At 38.0% G+C, this 15,599-nt stretch overlaps 1 protein-coding gene across 6 annotated transcripts in view; it reads right to left on the minus strand.

Moving 5' to 3' along the window:
- Positions 1-15,599, minus strand: part of IMMP2L (inner mitochondrial membrane peptidase subunit 2) — an 867,011-nt gene that overhangs the window by 814,594 nt on the left and 36,818 nt on the right. For all 6 annotated transcript variants that reach the window (XM_027574873.2, XM_027574869.2, XM_027574872.2 and 3 more), the window contains one exon: positions 15,276-15,412. In XM_027574873.2, coding sequence (XP_027430674.1) covers positions 15,276-15,410 — 135 coding nt within the window. In that variant the 5' untranslated portion in view covers positions 15,411-15,412. The remainder of the gene's footprint in view (positions 1-15,275; positions 15,413-15,599) is intronic.

The raw sequence follows: 15,599 nt of genomic DNA on the forward strand, positions 1-15,599 counted from the left end.
GAAAACATTTCTTATAATACCCATCCTAATCCAGCCAAACATCAAAGGAAACTCTGCCCCAACACCAGAGTGTTAGTGGGCACAACAGGGAACCGAGGTTCCAGCCACACACAGCATCAGTGAACTGGGTACTTTCCCTTCACTTCCCCCAGTCCTGTAACAAGAGGAAGAATGAGAACATATACTATCAGCTACCCCAGGGTTAGTTTGGCAATTTCTTAAAAATGAAACATAAATGTACCATATGACTTAGCAATTCCACACCTAGCAGCATTATTCATGATAATGAAAGTGTGGAAACAACCTAAATGTTCATCAACTGGTAAGCAGGAACAAAATGGGGGAAAAAATCCATACAATGGAATTCTTTTTGGTAATAAAAAAAAAAAACTACTGATATATGGTACAACATGGATAAACCTCAAAACACATTATGGTAAGTAAAAGAAGTAAGACATAAAAGACCACATATTGAATGGTTCTAGTTGCAGAGAATGCCCAAAAAAAGCATAAGTTAAAGTAAGAATTTACTTCAAATAGACACAAGGGATCATTTTGGGGGGTTGGAAATATTCTGAAAGATGATTATACGACTCCATAAATTTATTTAAAATTACTAAATCATTCACCACGGATAAATTCAATGGTATATAAGTTATCCCTCAATAAAGCTGTTTTTTAAAAAGTAGACAGAATAGTATAATAAACTACCACGTTACCCATCATCTAGGGTCTACAATTATGAACTCATGGCCAATCTTGTTTCATCTATAACACAACTCCACTCTTCCTCCTCCCATATTACTATAAAGTAAATCTCAATTATTATACATTTCAATGCAAATTTTATGTGATGAATACTAAAGATTTTTCAAACTAACCACAATATAATTTTTATACCTTAAAAAATACATTAAAGCACAAGTGATAAAAATGGTACTTTTACCATTTTAAATAATCTTTCATTGTTTTCTCATATTTTAAGTTTTGTCTTTTATTTCTTTAAACATACCACACTTAACAGCTGATAGTACCTAGTCTTTATGGTCTGATTTTGTCAAAGGATGTTACAGACTCTCACTTATAATAGTGCTCATTTCCTTGTGTGATATTTTTACTGCGAGATCCTGTTCACCAAACTTTGTATGTGCCCAGGAGGATCGGTGATAGCTCCCACCAGGTGCCTGAGGCGGCCCTAAACCTGAGTCCAAAGTGAATGAAAATCTCATCTTAGGCTGTTTCAATTGCAGTGAAGGTAAATTCAAACTTCAGTCCACATTAGGGCTCTTCTCCTCTACTCAGAGCCTGGAAAATTTTTCTTGCAGAACAGATTTGGTTTTAGTGTATGCGTTCCCTAAAGATGTGTCTCCTCCACGGTCCTGAATTTATTCAGAATTTCTGTTCTATCTCCCTACCCTGTATGAGCCCAGGGCCTTGTCTTCTGATCCCCATGTGGCTATTAAAACCAAAAACTCTGAGTTACCAGGAATTGACAAATGTCCATAGGACAGCTGCAGGCTTTAAAGCATACTTACTACTCTGGAAATGTATTCCCCCTTATTTGTGGTCTCAGATCATTTCCCTCACCTCCCTGCAAGGTCACTATGCATTTTTAAAGATTTTTCATGTTTTATTTATACTTCTTTACGGGTTTTGCTTTGGGAATATTTTCTAGATATCTACTCTGCTGTATTTCCAGAAAGTGAAATCTAATTCCTTCTTTTAAGAAGTCTAATAAAGTTTATAATCTTCAGTTTAGAATAGGGCATTTTCCATCACTTCCATTTCCGAGTTTCAAAGTTTGAAATCTTTCATCTCCTACCATAACATTAGTTTCTATCTTTGTTTAAAATCCAAATGTACTACAGAACCACCCCAAAATTAAATAACTTATCAATTACACCACTGCATAAACAAAAATAAAATGGAACAAAATATCTCTGTGAGCAGTATTTTAGGGAGGCACTACACAATAGTGATAAAGCATGACTTTTATGAGTTATCATTTAGTCAAATGGAAAGTATTACCAGAGTTAGTTGGAGTCAGTTGCGAAACTTGATGGCTGTGTGAGCTTAGGTAAATTATCTCAAATGTTTGGCCTCAGTTATTTTAAATGTCCAGTTTAGAACTCGAGTCAATACACCTTAATGTATCAAAAGTTCTAGCCATGGGAATCTGAATAAAATATTAAATTTAAAATTATGTAAAAGAAAATATGCTGATCATCAATGATCATGACTCAGAAGAGTATACAAAAGTCTTATTAAAGGGGCATGATGTATGCAACTTAAATGGTTCAATAATGTTTTTGTGTGTGTATATACACGTACATATGTGTGTGTGTGTATACAGAGAAACATAAATACCTATGTTTGAGAGAGAGGAAAAAAAAGAGAAGGAGAGAGAGAAGGAGAAGAAGGGAAAAAGAAAAGGGAAGAAAATAAAGGTAGCAAAATATTGAAAACTGATGAATCTGAATAGAAAACCCAATGGGAGTTCTCTGTACTACTCTTACAACTTTTCTGTGAGTCTAAAATTACTTCAACATCTTTTTTAAAAGTGTTATGAAGTCAGCATTTAAATAACAGATATAATCCTGGCTACATAAAACAGAAGCATACTGTTCTTCTATCATGGGAAGTAAAGGAAATCCATGAAGGGACATTATAAAGTTATCACTCACCAACTGTTTCAGTTTCACATATGTTTGTTGCTATAAATACAAACTGATCTATTTGAATTCTCTATTAATGACAGGTTGCAGAACTACATAAAAATGTATAACATCCTGAGGGGTAAACACCTTAGGTGAGATTTTTGAGCCAAAGGTAATTTGGGAAGAAAGCTCACACATAAGCTGAGAAAGCATTCCAACATTAACTCCTGGCTTCCTCCAAAGTCAGCCCCAGACGACCAAGGGGAGAAAGAACACAGCATTCAGCATCGCAGGAAATGTGTGCCCGGTGGTTCCCAGCATCTTGGAAGTGCAAATTCAGCAGGTAACATAAAACTCCCTAACTCTACAATAAATTCTGGTGCATAAATCATAATATATCTCTTTCCTTAAGAGTCTATATTTGTATCTAGCTTCTCAGAGTGTCAAAATAATAGTTATAACCAAGGATAACTGTTGAATATTAAGCCCTCTATAGGTTTAAAAATTTTTTAATAAAATAAAATAAATAAATGTAACAAGGAGAGAGTGTAAGCCTCTTTGCTTGCTTTTTTGACTTTTAATTTTAAACTCAGCAGGAAACTAAGATAATGACTGCAAAGAGCCAAGAAGGAGTCTAAGATGTTTATTACAAACCAGTTTCTTCAGGATCATTTGCAGGTAGCTGAAAGTCAAGATAATTTTGAACCGATGAAAGTCTGTTATTGATTAGTAAATACCTCTATGCTGATTGAATTCTATTTTCCCTCCCATTCTCTACCTTTCTAATTTATTCTGCATAAATCTTTCTCTGAAGTCTAAGCTAGAGAGATAGAATTGTAGAGTAATGTTTTCAAGTATTTTCCCCTCTGGCTATGCCAACTGGAAAAAAGAAGATGGTAGACTATACAAAAATTCTGTAGCAATTGCAACAAAAACAGGACAATGATACCTACAATTATTTCTTTCACTTACTTCTTAAAGTCTTAAATCTTAATTTGAAATGTAGGAGGCATACACCCTTTATTTTTTTTAAAGATTTTATTTATTTATTTGACAGAGAGAGACAGCAAGAGAGGGAACACAAGCAGGGGGAGTGGGAGAGGGAGAAGCAGGCTTCCCACAAAGCAGGGAGCCTGATGTGGGGCTCTATCCAGGACCCTGGGATCAGGACCTGAGCCGAAGGCAGACACTTAACAACTGAGCCACCCAGGTACCCTGGCATACACCTTTTATAAGAACCAGTGACCCTGCTACAGGCATTCTCACTCAAATAAAATATAAAACTTTGGTGTGAGGTCATTAAACTATTCCTAGGGCACCTTTTTTACTCTAAAAGCCTCGGTAAGCGATTGAACTTCTAATTTGAATAATTGCATTCCACCAACATAAATTCCCTCTGAAATTTCAACTGTATGCAGTATCAGTCTTCATTTCCTGAGTTAAATTAATGTTGAGTAATGCGGTGCTTCTTTAAAAAAAAAAAAGTGCATCTACTTTCATAGTAACCTTTCAGCAACTAGTAGAAGTGATTCATGTGCACTAGAGGGTAATAGGTCAGTATGAATAATCTTTAACCAACAATTTCTGCCAGCATTCTCTGTATGCAGAGCATTGCAAAAGGTACATATCATCCAATAAAATGGATATATCTATACTTTATTTTAAAAATCAAATGTTTGATAAACTGAATCCTATTTCCCACTGAATTAGGTCATTATATCATTAATAACTTTATTTTCATTTATGACTTACCTTCAACTAGCTGTAAGTCTTCCTGTTTGACCACCTCTGTCCTTCTAGTCAGATACCTAATAAATTATAAATTAATACTGGAAAAACCTAACCTACTCCATAGTGTTTAAAAAGTAAAGATTTCTGGAGAGCAGGAGGAAGATGTCGGAGGAATAGGAGAACTAAATTTCATCTGGTCCCAGGAATTCAGCTGGATAGGGGGGATCAAAGCATTCTGAACACCTGCAAACTCAACAGGAGATCAAAGAAAAGAATAGCAGCAACTCTCTGAACAGAAAAGTGACCACTTTCTGGAAGGTAGGACATGCGCAGAAGTGAATCCAAGGCGATATTCAGGAGGATAGACGGCAAGAGGAGCGGGCCTCCGTCCGCTGCTTCTGGCAAGTGATAGAGCAAGAGAGACAAAATCGCAACTTTTAGAAGTCGGCTCCGCTGAGGGACGTCGCTCCAGTGGCTAAGTGGGGGGTGGAACCCTCACTGGGACAGTGTGGTCTCAGGACCCTCGGGGTCACAGAAAGACCGGGGGTGCGGAGTTCCCAGGTATCGGAGCCGGGAAGCCGGCTGCACAGACGGAGCCGAGGAGCGGGCTCTCAGCTCGGGGTGGCCATAAACCGTGATCCGCAGCACAGTCGAGCCACTGCTCCTCCAACAGGGACCCAACAAGCGGCAGATCCGGGGAGACTCCCCTTCCTCCCCTGGGAGGAGCAGCACGGGAGCACACCGCAGGGATCTGCTGGGTTTAGAGACTCCACACGGGGGTCGTGCGCCAGAGATAGAAACGATCCGTCACAGGCCAGGTGAGCGCAGAGTGCAGCCGGAGATCGGGGAGATGGGAGTGACTGCTTTTCTCTGGGGGCTCACTGAGGAGTGGGGCCCCGAGTTCTCGCTCTGTCGGGGTGGAGATTGGGAGGCCACCATTTTCACTCTCCTCCTCCAAAGCTATGCAGAAAGCTTGCAGGGAACAAGCTCCCGACAGCAAACCAGAGCTGATTACTTAGCGGGACCGGCAAGGGAGGGGCAATTCCGCCTCCGACAAAGACATTTGGGAACCAGGGCAACAGGCCCCTCCCCCAGAAGATCAGCAAGAATGGCCAGCCAGGACCAAGTTTACCGATCAATGAGAACGGCAGAACTCCAGCGCTAGGAGAATACTGCGCATAGAATTCATGGCCTTTTCCCCTCTGATTCTTTAGTCTTTCAAAGTTAATTTTTTAAATTTTCTTTATTTTTTTCTTTTTCTATTTTTTTTATTTTTCTTTTTCCCTTTTTCAACCGACATCTTATCAATCCCTTTTTTAAAAATCTTTTTTATTTTTTGAGTCATATTCTATCCCTTCATTGTAGTTAACCTTATTTTTGGTATATATATAAGTTGTTCTCTTTCTAAAATTTTGGGATACAGTTTCTTCTAACAGACCAAAATATACCCCAAATCTCTAGTGTATGGCTTTGTTCTAGTCTCCTGCCTGATCACATTCTCTCTCTTTTTTTTAATTTCTCTTCTTTCTTTTTTCAACCGACTTCTTATCAATTCCTTTTATAAAATCTTTTATACTATTCATCTTTACAGTCATATTCTATCCCTTCATCATATTTACCCTTATTTTTGCACATATATAAGTTTTTCATTCTTTAAAATTTTAGGAGGCAGTTTCTTCTAACAGACCAAAATACACCCAAAATCTAGTGTGTGGCACTGATCTATTCACCAGCCTGATCGTATTCGATCATATTCTTTTTTGTTTTCTTTCTTTTTTCTTCCTTTCCCTTTCTTTTCCGCTGGTTTCAGGTCTCTTCTGATTTATTTAGTGTATATTTTTCTGGGGTTGTTGTTACCCTGTTAGCATTTTGATCTCTCATTCATCTGTTCTCCTCTGGACAAAATGACAAGATGGAAAAACTCACCTCAAAAAAAAAAAGAACAAGAGGCAGTACCGACTGCCAGGGACCTAATCAATACAAACATTAGTAAGATGTAAGAACTAGAGTTCAGAATGATGATTATAAAGATACTAGCTGGGCTTGAAAAAAGCATGGAAGATACTAGAGAAACGCTTTCTGGAGAAATAAAAGAACTAAAATCCAATGAGGTACAATCAAAAATGGAGCCTCTAACTGCTAGGATAAATGAGGGAAAAGACAGAATTAGTGATATAGAAGACCAAATGATGGGGAATAAAAAAGCTGAGAAAAAGAGAGATAAACAACTACTGGATCACAAGGGCAGAAATCGAGAGATAAGTGATACCATAAGATGAAACAATATTAGAATAATTGGGATCCCAGAAGAAGAAGAAAGAGAGAGAGGGGCAGAAGGTATATTGGAGCAAATTATACCAGACAAATTCCCTAATTTGGGGAAGGAAACAGGCATCAAAATCCAGGAGGCACAGAGAACCCCCATCAAAATCAATAAAAATAGGTCAACACCTCGACATCTAATAGTAAAACTTACAAGTCTCAGAGACAAAGAGAAAATCCTGAAAGCAGCTCTGGAGAAGAGATCTGTAACCTACAATGGTAGAAGCATTAGCTTGGCAACAGACCTATCCACAGAGACCTAGCAGGCCAGTCAGGTCTCAACCAGTACCAAAAGACTGGGATCATTCCCTGCATATTTGTGGACCACAATGCTTTGAAACTAGAACTCAATCACAAGAGGAAAGTCAGAAAGAACTCAAATATATGGAGGCTAAAGAGCATCCTGCTAAAGAATAAATGGGTCAACCAGGAAATTAAAGAAGAATTATAAAAATTCATGGGAACAAATGAAAATGAAAACACAACTGTTCTGGGGCACCTGGGTGGCTCAGTCATTAAGCATCTGCCTTCAGCTCAGGTCATGATCCCAGGGTCCTGGGATCGAGCCCCTCATCAGGCTCCCTGCTCAGCAGGAAGCCTGCTTCTCCCTCTCCCACTCCCCCTGCTTGTGTTCCCTCTCTTGCTGTGTCTTTCTCTGTCAAATAAATAAATAAAATCTTAAAAAAAAAAAGAAAATACAACTGTTCAAAATCTTTGGGATGCAGCAAAGGCGGTCCTAAGAGGAAAGTATATAGCAATACAAGCCTTTCTCAAGAAACAAGAAAGGTCTCAAATACACAACCTAACCCTACACCTAAAGGAGCTGGAGAAAGAACAGCAAATAAAGCACAAACCCAGCAGGAGAAGAGAAATAATAAATATCAGAGGAGAAATCAATGAAACAGAAACCAAAAGAACAGCAGAACAGATCAACGAAACTAGGAGCTGGTTCTTTGAAAGAATAAAATTGATAAACCCCTGGCCATACTTATCAAAAAGAAAAGAGATGAATTCCAAAGAAAAAAAAATGACCCAAATAAATAAAATCATGAATGAGAGAGGAGAGATCACAACCAACACCAAAGAAATACAAACAATTATAAGAACATATTATGAGCAACTCTATGCCAGCAAATTAGATAATCTGGAAGAAATGGATGCATTCCTAGAGATGTATCAACTATCCAGCTGAACCAGGAAGAAATAGAAAACCTGAACAGACCTATAACCACTAAGGAAATTGAAGCAGTCATCAAAAATCTCCCAACAAACAAGAGCCCAGGGCCAGATGGCTTCCCAGGGGAATTCTACCAAACATTTAAAGAAGAATTAATACCTATTCTTCTGAAACTGTTCCAAAGAACAGAAATGGAAGGAAAACTTCCAAACTCATTTTATGAGGCCAGCATCACCTTGATCCCAAAATCAGACAAAGATCCCATCAAAAAGGAGAATTAACAGATCAATATCCCTCATGAACATGGATGCAAAAATTCTCACCAAAATACTAGCCAGGATCCAACAGCACATTAAAAGGATTATTCACCACGACCAAGTGGGATTTATTCCTGGGCTGCAAGGTTGGTTCAACATCCGCAAACCAATCAATGTGCTACAATACATTAACAAAAGAAAGAACAAGAACCATATGATCCTCTCAGTAGATGCAGAAAAAGCATTTGAGAAACTATAGCATCCTTTCTTGATTAAAACTCTTCAGAGTGTAGGGATAAAGCGTACATACCTCAATATCATAAAAGCCCTCTATGAAAAACCCACAGTGAACATCATTCTCAATGGGGAAAAACTGAAAGCTTTCCCCCTAAGGTGAGGAACATGGCAAGGATGTCCACTATCACCACTGCTATTCAACATAGTACTAGAAGTCCTAGCCACAGCAATCAGACAACAAAAAGAAATCAAAGGCCTCCAAATGGGCAAAGAAGTCAAACTCTCATTCTTTGCAGATGATATGATACTTTATGTGGAAAACCCAAAAGATTCCACCCCAAAACTGCTAGAACTCATACAGGAATTCAATAAAGTGGCAGGATATAAAATCAATGCACAGAAATCAGTTGCATTTCTATATACCAACAACAAGACAGAAGAAAGAGAAATTAAGGAGTCGATCCCATTTACAACTGCACCCAAAACCATAAGATACCTAGGAATAAATCTAACCAAAGAGGCAAAGAATCTGTACTCATAAAACTATAAAATACTCATGAAAGAAATTGAAGACGACACAAAGAAATGGAAAAACGTTCCATGCTCATGTATTGGAAGAACAAATATTATGAAGATACCAATGCTACCTAGAGCAATCTACACATTTAATGCAACCCCTATCAAAATACCATCAACTTTTTTCAAAGAAATGGAACAAATAATCCTAAAATTTGTATGGAACCAGAAAAGACCCCCAATAGCCAGAGGAATGTTGAAAAAGAAAAGCAAAGCTGGCGGCGTCACAATTCCAGACATCAAGCTCTATTACAAAGCTGTCATCAAGACAGTATGGTACTGGCACAAAAACAGACATATAGATCAATGGAACAGAATAGAGAGCCCAGAAATGGACCCTCAACTCTATGGTCAACTAATCTTCAACAAAGCAGGAAAGAATGTCCAGTGGAAAAAAGACAGTCTCTTCAACAAATGGTATTGGGAAAATTGGACAGCCACATGCAGAAGAATGAAACTGGACCATTTCCTTACACCACACACAAAAATAAACTCCAGATGGATGAAAGACCTAAATGTGAGACAGAAGTCCATCAAAATCCTAGAGAACACAGGCAGCAACCTCTTCGACCTCAGCCATAGCAACTTTTTCCTAGAAACACTGCCAAAGGCAAGGGAAGCAAGGGCAAAAATTAACTATTGGGATTTCATCAAGATAAAATCTTTTGCACAGCTAAGGAAACAGTCCACAAAACCAAAAGCCAACTGACAGAATGGGAGAAGATATTTTCAAATGACATATCAGATAAAGAGCTAGTATCCAAAATCTATAAAGAACTTATCAAACTCAACACCCAAAGAACAAATAATCCAATCAAGAAATGGGCAGAAGACATGAACAGGCATTTTTCCAAAGAAGACAGCCAAATGGCCAACAGACACATGAAACAGTGCTCAACATCGCTCGGCATCAGGGAAATCCAAATCAAAACCTCAATGAGATACCACCTCACACCAGTCAGAATGGCTAAAATTAACAAGTCAGGAAACAACAGATGTTGGCGGGGATGAGGAGAAAGGGGAACCCTCCTACACTGTTCGTGGGAATGCAAGCTGGTAAAGCCACTCTGGAAAACAGTAGGGAGTTCCTCAAAAGTTGGAAATAGAGCTACCATACGATCCAGCAATGGCACTACTGGGTATTTACCCCAAAGATACAAATGTAGGGATCGGAAGGGGTACATGCACCCCAATGTTTATAGCAGCAATCCACAATAGCCAAACTGTGGAAAGAGCCAAGATGTCCACCAACAGATGAATGGATAAAGAAGATGTGGTGTGTGTGTGTATGTGTATGTGTGTGTGTGTGTGTGTGTGTGTGTGTGTGTGTATATATATATATATATATATATAAAATGGAAAATTATGCAGCCATCAAAAAAACAAAAAAAACAAAATCTTACCATTTGCAATGACGTGTACGGAACTAGAGGGTATTATGCTAAGCAAAATAAGTCAATCAGAGAAAGACATGTATCATATGATCTCACTGATATGAGGAATTCTTAATCTCAGGAAACAAACTGAGGGTTGCTGGAGTGGTGGGGGGTGGGAGGGATGGGGTGGCTGGATGAGGGACATTGGGGAGGGTATGTGCTATGATGAGCACTGTGAATTGTGTAAAACTGATGAATCACAGACCTGTACCTCTGAAACAAATAATACATTATATGTTAAAAAAAAGAAAAAAAAAGATAGTAGAATGGGAAAAATGAAGGAAGGGAAATCGGAGGGGGAGATGAACCATGAGAAACAAACTGAGGGTTCTAGAGGGGAGGGGTTGGGGGATGGGTTAGCCTGGTGATGGGTATTAAAGAGGGCACATACTGAATGGAGCACTGGGTGTTATACGCAAACAATGAATCATGGAACACTACATCAAAAATTAATGATGTAATGTGTGGTGATTAACATAATAAAATAAAATTTAAAAAAAAAAGTAAAGATTTCTTGTAAGAAGGTATCCTGGAAACAAGCCTTTCCTATTAAATCCCAAGCCAGCAGAATTCTAAAAAGACATAAGAAACAGTTCTCATGCAAAATTTGCTACCAAAGTGAATTTCCAGTGTTGCTATAACAGCATTTATTCAATATACTCCAAAAGACTGGTATTATATTTCTCTTTAATGAGATGTGATCTTTCAGTCCTTGGATTTTCTTAAATAACATGTCTACAAGTTGCAGAGTGACCTTTAAGAAAAGCCACTCTAAAGTGATGATCCAAGTGGCCCTGGATGACTCCAACTTAAAGACATCTAAAATGGATCAACCCATTCCAGAATTCAGTGACTCAAAATTTCAATCTATTCCAATTTTGTCAGTCTTTGACTCCAAAGACTAGGGTCATTGGAGGTAGACTCAAAGGTGAAAAACAACTTTTAGATTACCTCTGAAGTCAACCAGGTATCGTTGGAGTCATAGTGGCTGTGGTCTGTGTACTCACCTACTCACTATTCTTCCTTCCCTCCTCACTTTGCCATGACTCCCCGATCTCACGGACTTTGGGTTTTGACACGTGAATTACTTTGACCAATGGAATGTGAACAAAAGAGTAGAAGTTCTGAACTGAGGCTTTAAGAGGTTCTGAGTGTTTCTACTCACCCTCTGATATCCTGCTATCACCCGTGAGAACATACCCCAAGCAGCCATGGCTCCTTCAGTGTAGGTCCCACAATGAAAGATACATGAAGTGGAGGGAACCAAACCCAGAGTCCAGAGTGACTACAGTTAACCTACTGACCCATGAGCAAGAAATAATGATCTGAATGCAAGCAACTGAAATCTTAGGGTAGTTTATTGCTATAGTAAAAGTTAATACTGTGACCAACAATAAAAGGGCTCAAGGTATTATTCTCTGGTACCACTCTATTCCAAATTAAAACTTCCAGGTCCATGCTCCAAAATAGTATGCTAAAGCAAACCGGTTTTCATTTCAGTACCAGGCACTGGCCAAATATGTCTGACAGCTTGGTATCTTCTCATCTGAAAATGTATCCATCATTGAGTTAATTACTTTGAACCACTTCTACTAAAGTAAAAGTACATTGAAGACAGAATCCGTACCTGATTTGCCATCCCCCTACAGCACCTAAAAGAGTGTTTCACACTTCATAGCCATTTGATAAATGATTCCCTATTCCAACTCAGAGTTACCACTGCTTTTCATTATTGTCCATATCTCAAAATGACCTCCTGAGTCACAAAATGATTCATATATTTGAAATGACAGAAATGACTAGATATGATCTTTCCACCTGAATACACAGGAATTCTAAAGCACTACACAATGAATGATTCTCAAGACTGGTAATCTACACCAACATGAATTCCTTCTAAATGGCACAGATTCCTTCAATGAATACTGAGATGTAGAATGACATATCTCACGGTGCTACACACAAACATGCCACAGAGATGTATCAGCACTCAAGGGTACAGCTCCAAGGGAGGTCTCACAAAGGGGCCTAGCAATGCCTTCCGGGGAGCACATTTCTGTCTTGAGTCTCTTTCACACTGGTCCTCTGTGCCACTCTGCCTCCGGCTCATTGTACCAGTTGTCTCATTTTCTCCATCGTCCTCTACTACCCAACCAGTCTAGGTTACTTTCTTTCCTCTTCTTCTCCACACTTCATTTTATTTCTTGCCAATTGCTTCTTCTACCTTTCTCTCATACTTCTAAACCTGGCACAAGAAGGCATCACCACACATCCAGAGAACTCCCTTCCTTCAGAACAAATCAACCAACTGCCAAATACCAGATATAATTCTCACGCCTCAGAGTCAATAAAAGCAGGTATGTTCCTTGCAAGATGCTCGGGGACTTCCAGAGATGTCCACATACCCTGCAAGCTATTTAGTACTTGTGTCACTACAGAAAATTGAAGGCAAGATTTTTTGTCAAATTTTTGGTCAAAAATTCTGCTGAACCCCATAGTCTAAACATGTTCAGTTCATCAAAGCTGTACAGTAGCAAAGATGTCTTCAAAAATGCTTCATTAATTAATCACTATATCCCATGATTGCAATTTCTGCTCCTAATTAAGTATGTTTTAGTAATATCTCATGAAATTATAAATAAATTCTCTATTATACTTAGAAGGAGTCAAAAAATCCTAAAATACAGACCCAACTGTAATAAACACACATCTCTATTTTCTTCCCAGGATATCATTTCCTCTTTCATTCTGAAAATACCATACACTTTCTTTGGGAAATGTCACCCCTAACTTACCCTGAAAGCTGAAGGCCCATGGAACAATGTGATTCAAATATATACCATCATTTTCTTACTGAGCCTAGCCACAGGCTAGGGGTATGTGTACCTGTCTGAAGCTGGGCATGGCACTCTAACCCACTGGTCAAAGTTGATCTATATTTGTATAGATAAGGGCACGTGACTGAAACAATAAATCACAGTCTTTTCCCAAGATCTTTCAAAGTGAAATTAAGGCAAGAGGAGAAATCTCTCTCAATTGGTGATGAAATGGGGCATCTTAAAGCAGCAGTGTGCCTGCATGGTGGGGAAAGCCAGTTTGAGAGAGTGAAGCCAAGATGCAGACAGAAACAGATGGCAGAAACACAGAAGATGGAGCACCCTGCAGTGTCCAAATCCCCGGACCAGTTGTCCCTGATGATGGCCACACTTCTGCCTTCCTCCTGGGTACATAATAAGCCTTCCAATAAACTCTCCTGTATATCTAACTCAATTCAAGCTGTTTTCCTGTAATCAGTAGCCAAGGAAATTCTACATAATATACCAAACTACAAGGTAAAAAATTTGACTTCTTTGGGGAGTAGGGTCCAGGAACACTGTAAGAAATGTATCTGCAGCAAATGTACCTGCAGCAAAAAATCTGAGTTAACAGACTGGCATTTAAGAATGACACTATTTAACACTTTCTTCACTGCCTTCTTAACTAGGGATAAGCCTTGTCTTTTCATAAGACAATCAATTTCTTATATTTTTTTAATGAATTCCCTCTTAGCACAAACCATGAACACAGATGTTCAGTGGGTATATACTGGGCTAAAACATGAAGATTAGGATACTATGACTGCCGTATGATCCTCTGGAATATCATCAATTCCAAGGTAAGAAGGCTTTGTGTTCTGGAAAAATCTATGTCGGAATAGTAATGGTTGTATAGCAAAACAGCACTCATTACCAGAACTCAGGAAGAGATCTGATTTTCAATACAAAAATTACATTTAAAAAAGCAAACTCATTCTAACTCCTCAAAGCTGATACCTATGACCTTAACTAGTTCTGACTAAAAAAAAAGGAAAAACAAAATGGTTTTTCTTTATACAACTTTAAGCTCTTACAAGCTTATATATTCATTTTACTTGTTTTATACAGCTATTTAGCACAATGTGAACTTAATACATGCTCATAATGGAAGAAAACAAATCATATCACAAAATGCAAATTCTTCTTAATTACATAAACTTACTCACACGGTTAGGTTCTAGACATCAATTTTAGAACAACAAAGTCTTCTCTAAGTTATTCCAGAAGACTATTTGCATACAAGTTTTGGAAATCTCCACTGTGAAATTCTTCCAATATAAACTGCATTTAATATTTTCAATCAGCAACATGCTTAGAGAACACACCCAGAATATCTGGAACCAGTGCTCTAGACTTTTCTACCTTCTACAAGTGTATATGCATACACACATATGTATACATACATATATATACCTGAATACGTATGTGTATTTATGTATATATACACACTTGAGTATGTGTATACATATAGTATGTATATATTTTATGCATACATACATATTTTGGGTGTGTGTATGTACATATATATATACATACGGACAATGAGATAGAGATAGTAAATATATATATATATATATACACACACACACAGTAACTGAATTTGACCCAAACCCATCCTGCAACTAATAATTTGGCCTTAAAAGGATATTTAAGTATGGATTCAAATATAGATAATTAAAATATCTTAAAATCCCAGGCCATATCCACAGAAAATGGTGTCATTTAGGAAAATTTCCTTAGACTCTCTATTTACAATACTAAAATAAATAAAATAAAATAAAAACTAAAAAAAACCTATAGATATAGAGAACTATTTGATAATTACGTTTATTCACCTCTACCCTGTTTATAATATGACCACATTAAAAGACCTTTTAAAAAAATTTAGTAAAGTTAAATTTCAGGTCAAGGCCTTTTTTAAAACTTTTCTGGTCCCATCATAGAAATAATATACAGAAATCCCACTGCTAGTACATGAGAAACCATGAAGCATGTGCTATAAAGAACGAAACCACATTTGTTTTTACCTGCATTGATGCTCCCTCCACTCTTGCCACACAGGCCACCCGGTCCAAGAAAGTCACGGCCACGGGCACCGCCACAAAAAAACCCTTACAGAAGGCTTTGGCATACCTTCTCACCCAGCCTTGTGACTGTGCCATACCTGAAAACAAGTACAAAATTAGCCTCAAAAAAGGTAAAAAAGAAAAAACAAAAACAGCACAGGAAAAGTAAGAGTTAAGGAAAAACAACCTCATCTCTTAATATCTTTCACACTCATCCCTATAAGCAGTGGAATAAATCTGACTTAAATCCCAAAGGCAAATACAGTAACTCAGGTTAACTCTTTT

Source organism: Zalophus californianus, chromosome 12 (genome assembly GCF_009762305.2).
Source record: "Zalophus californianus isolate mZalCal1 chromosome 12, mZalCal1.pri.v2, whole genome shotgun sequence".
In the NCBI taxonomy this organism is placed as follows: Eukaryota; Metazoa; Chordata; class Mammalia; order Carnivora; family Otariidae; genus Zalophus; species Zalophus californianus.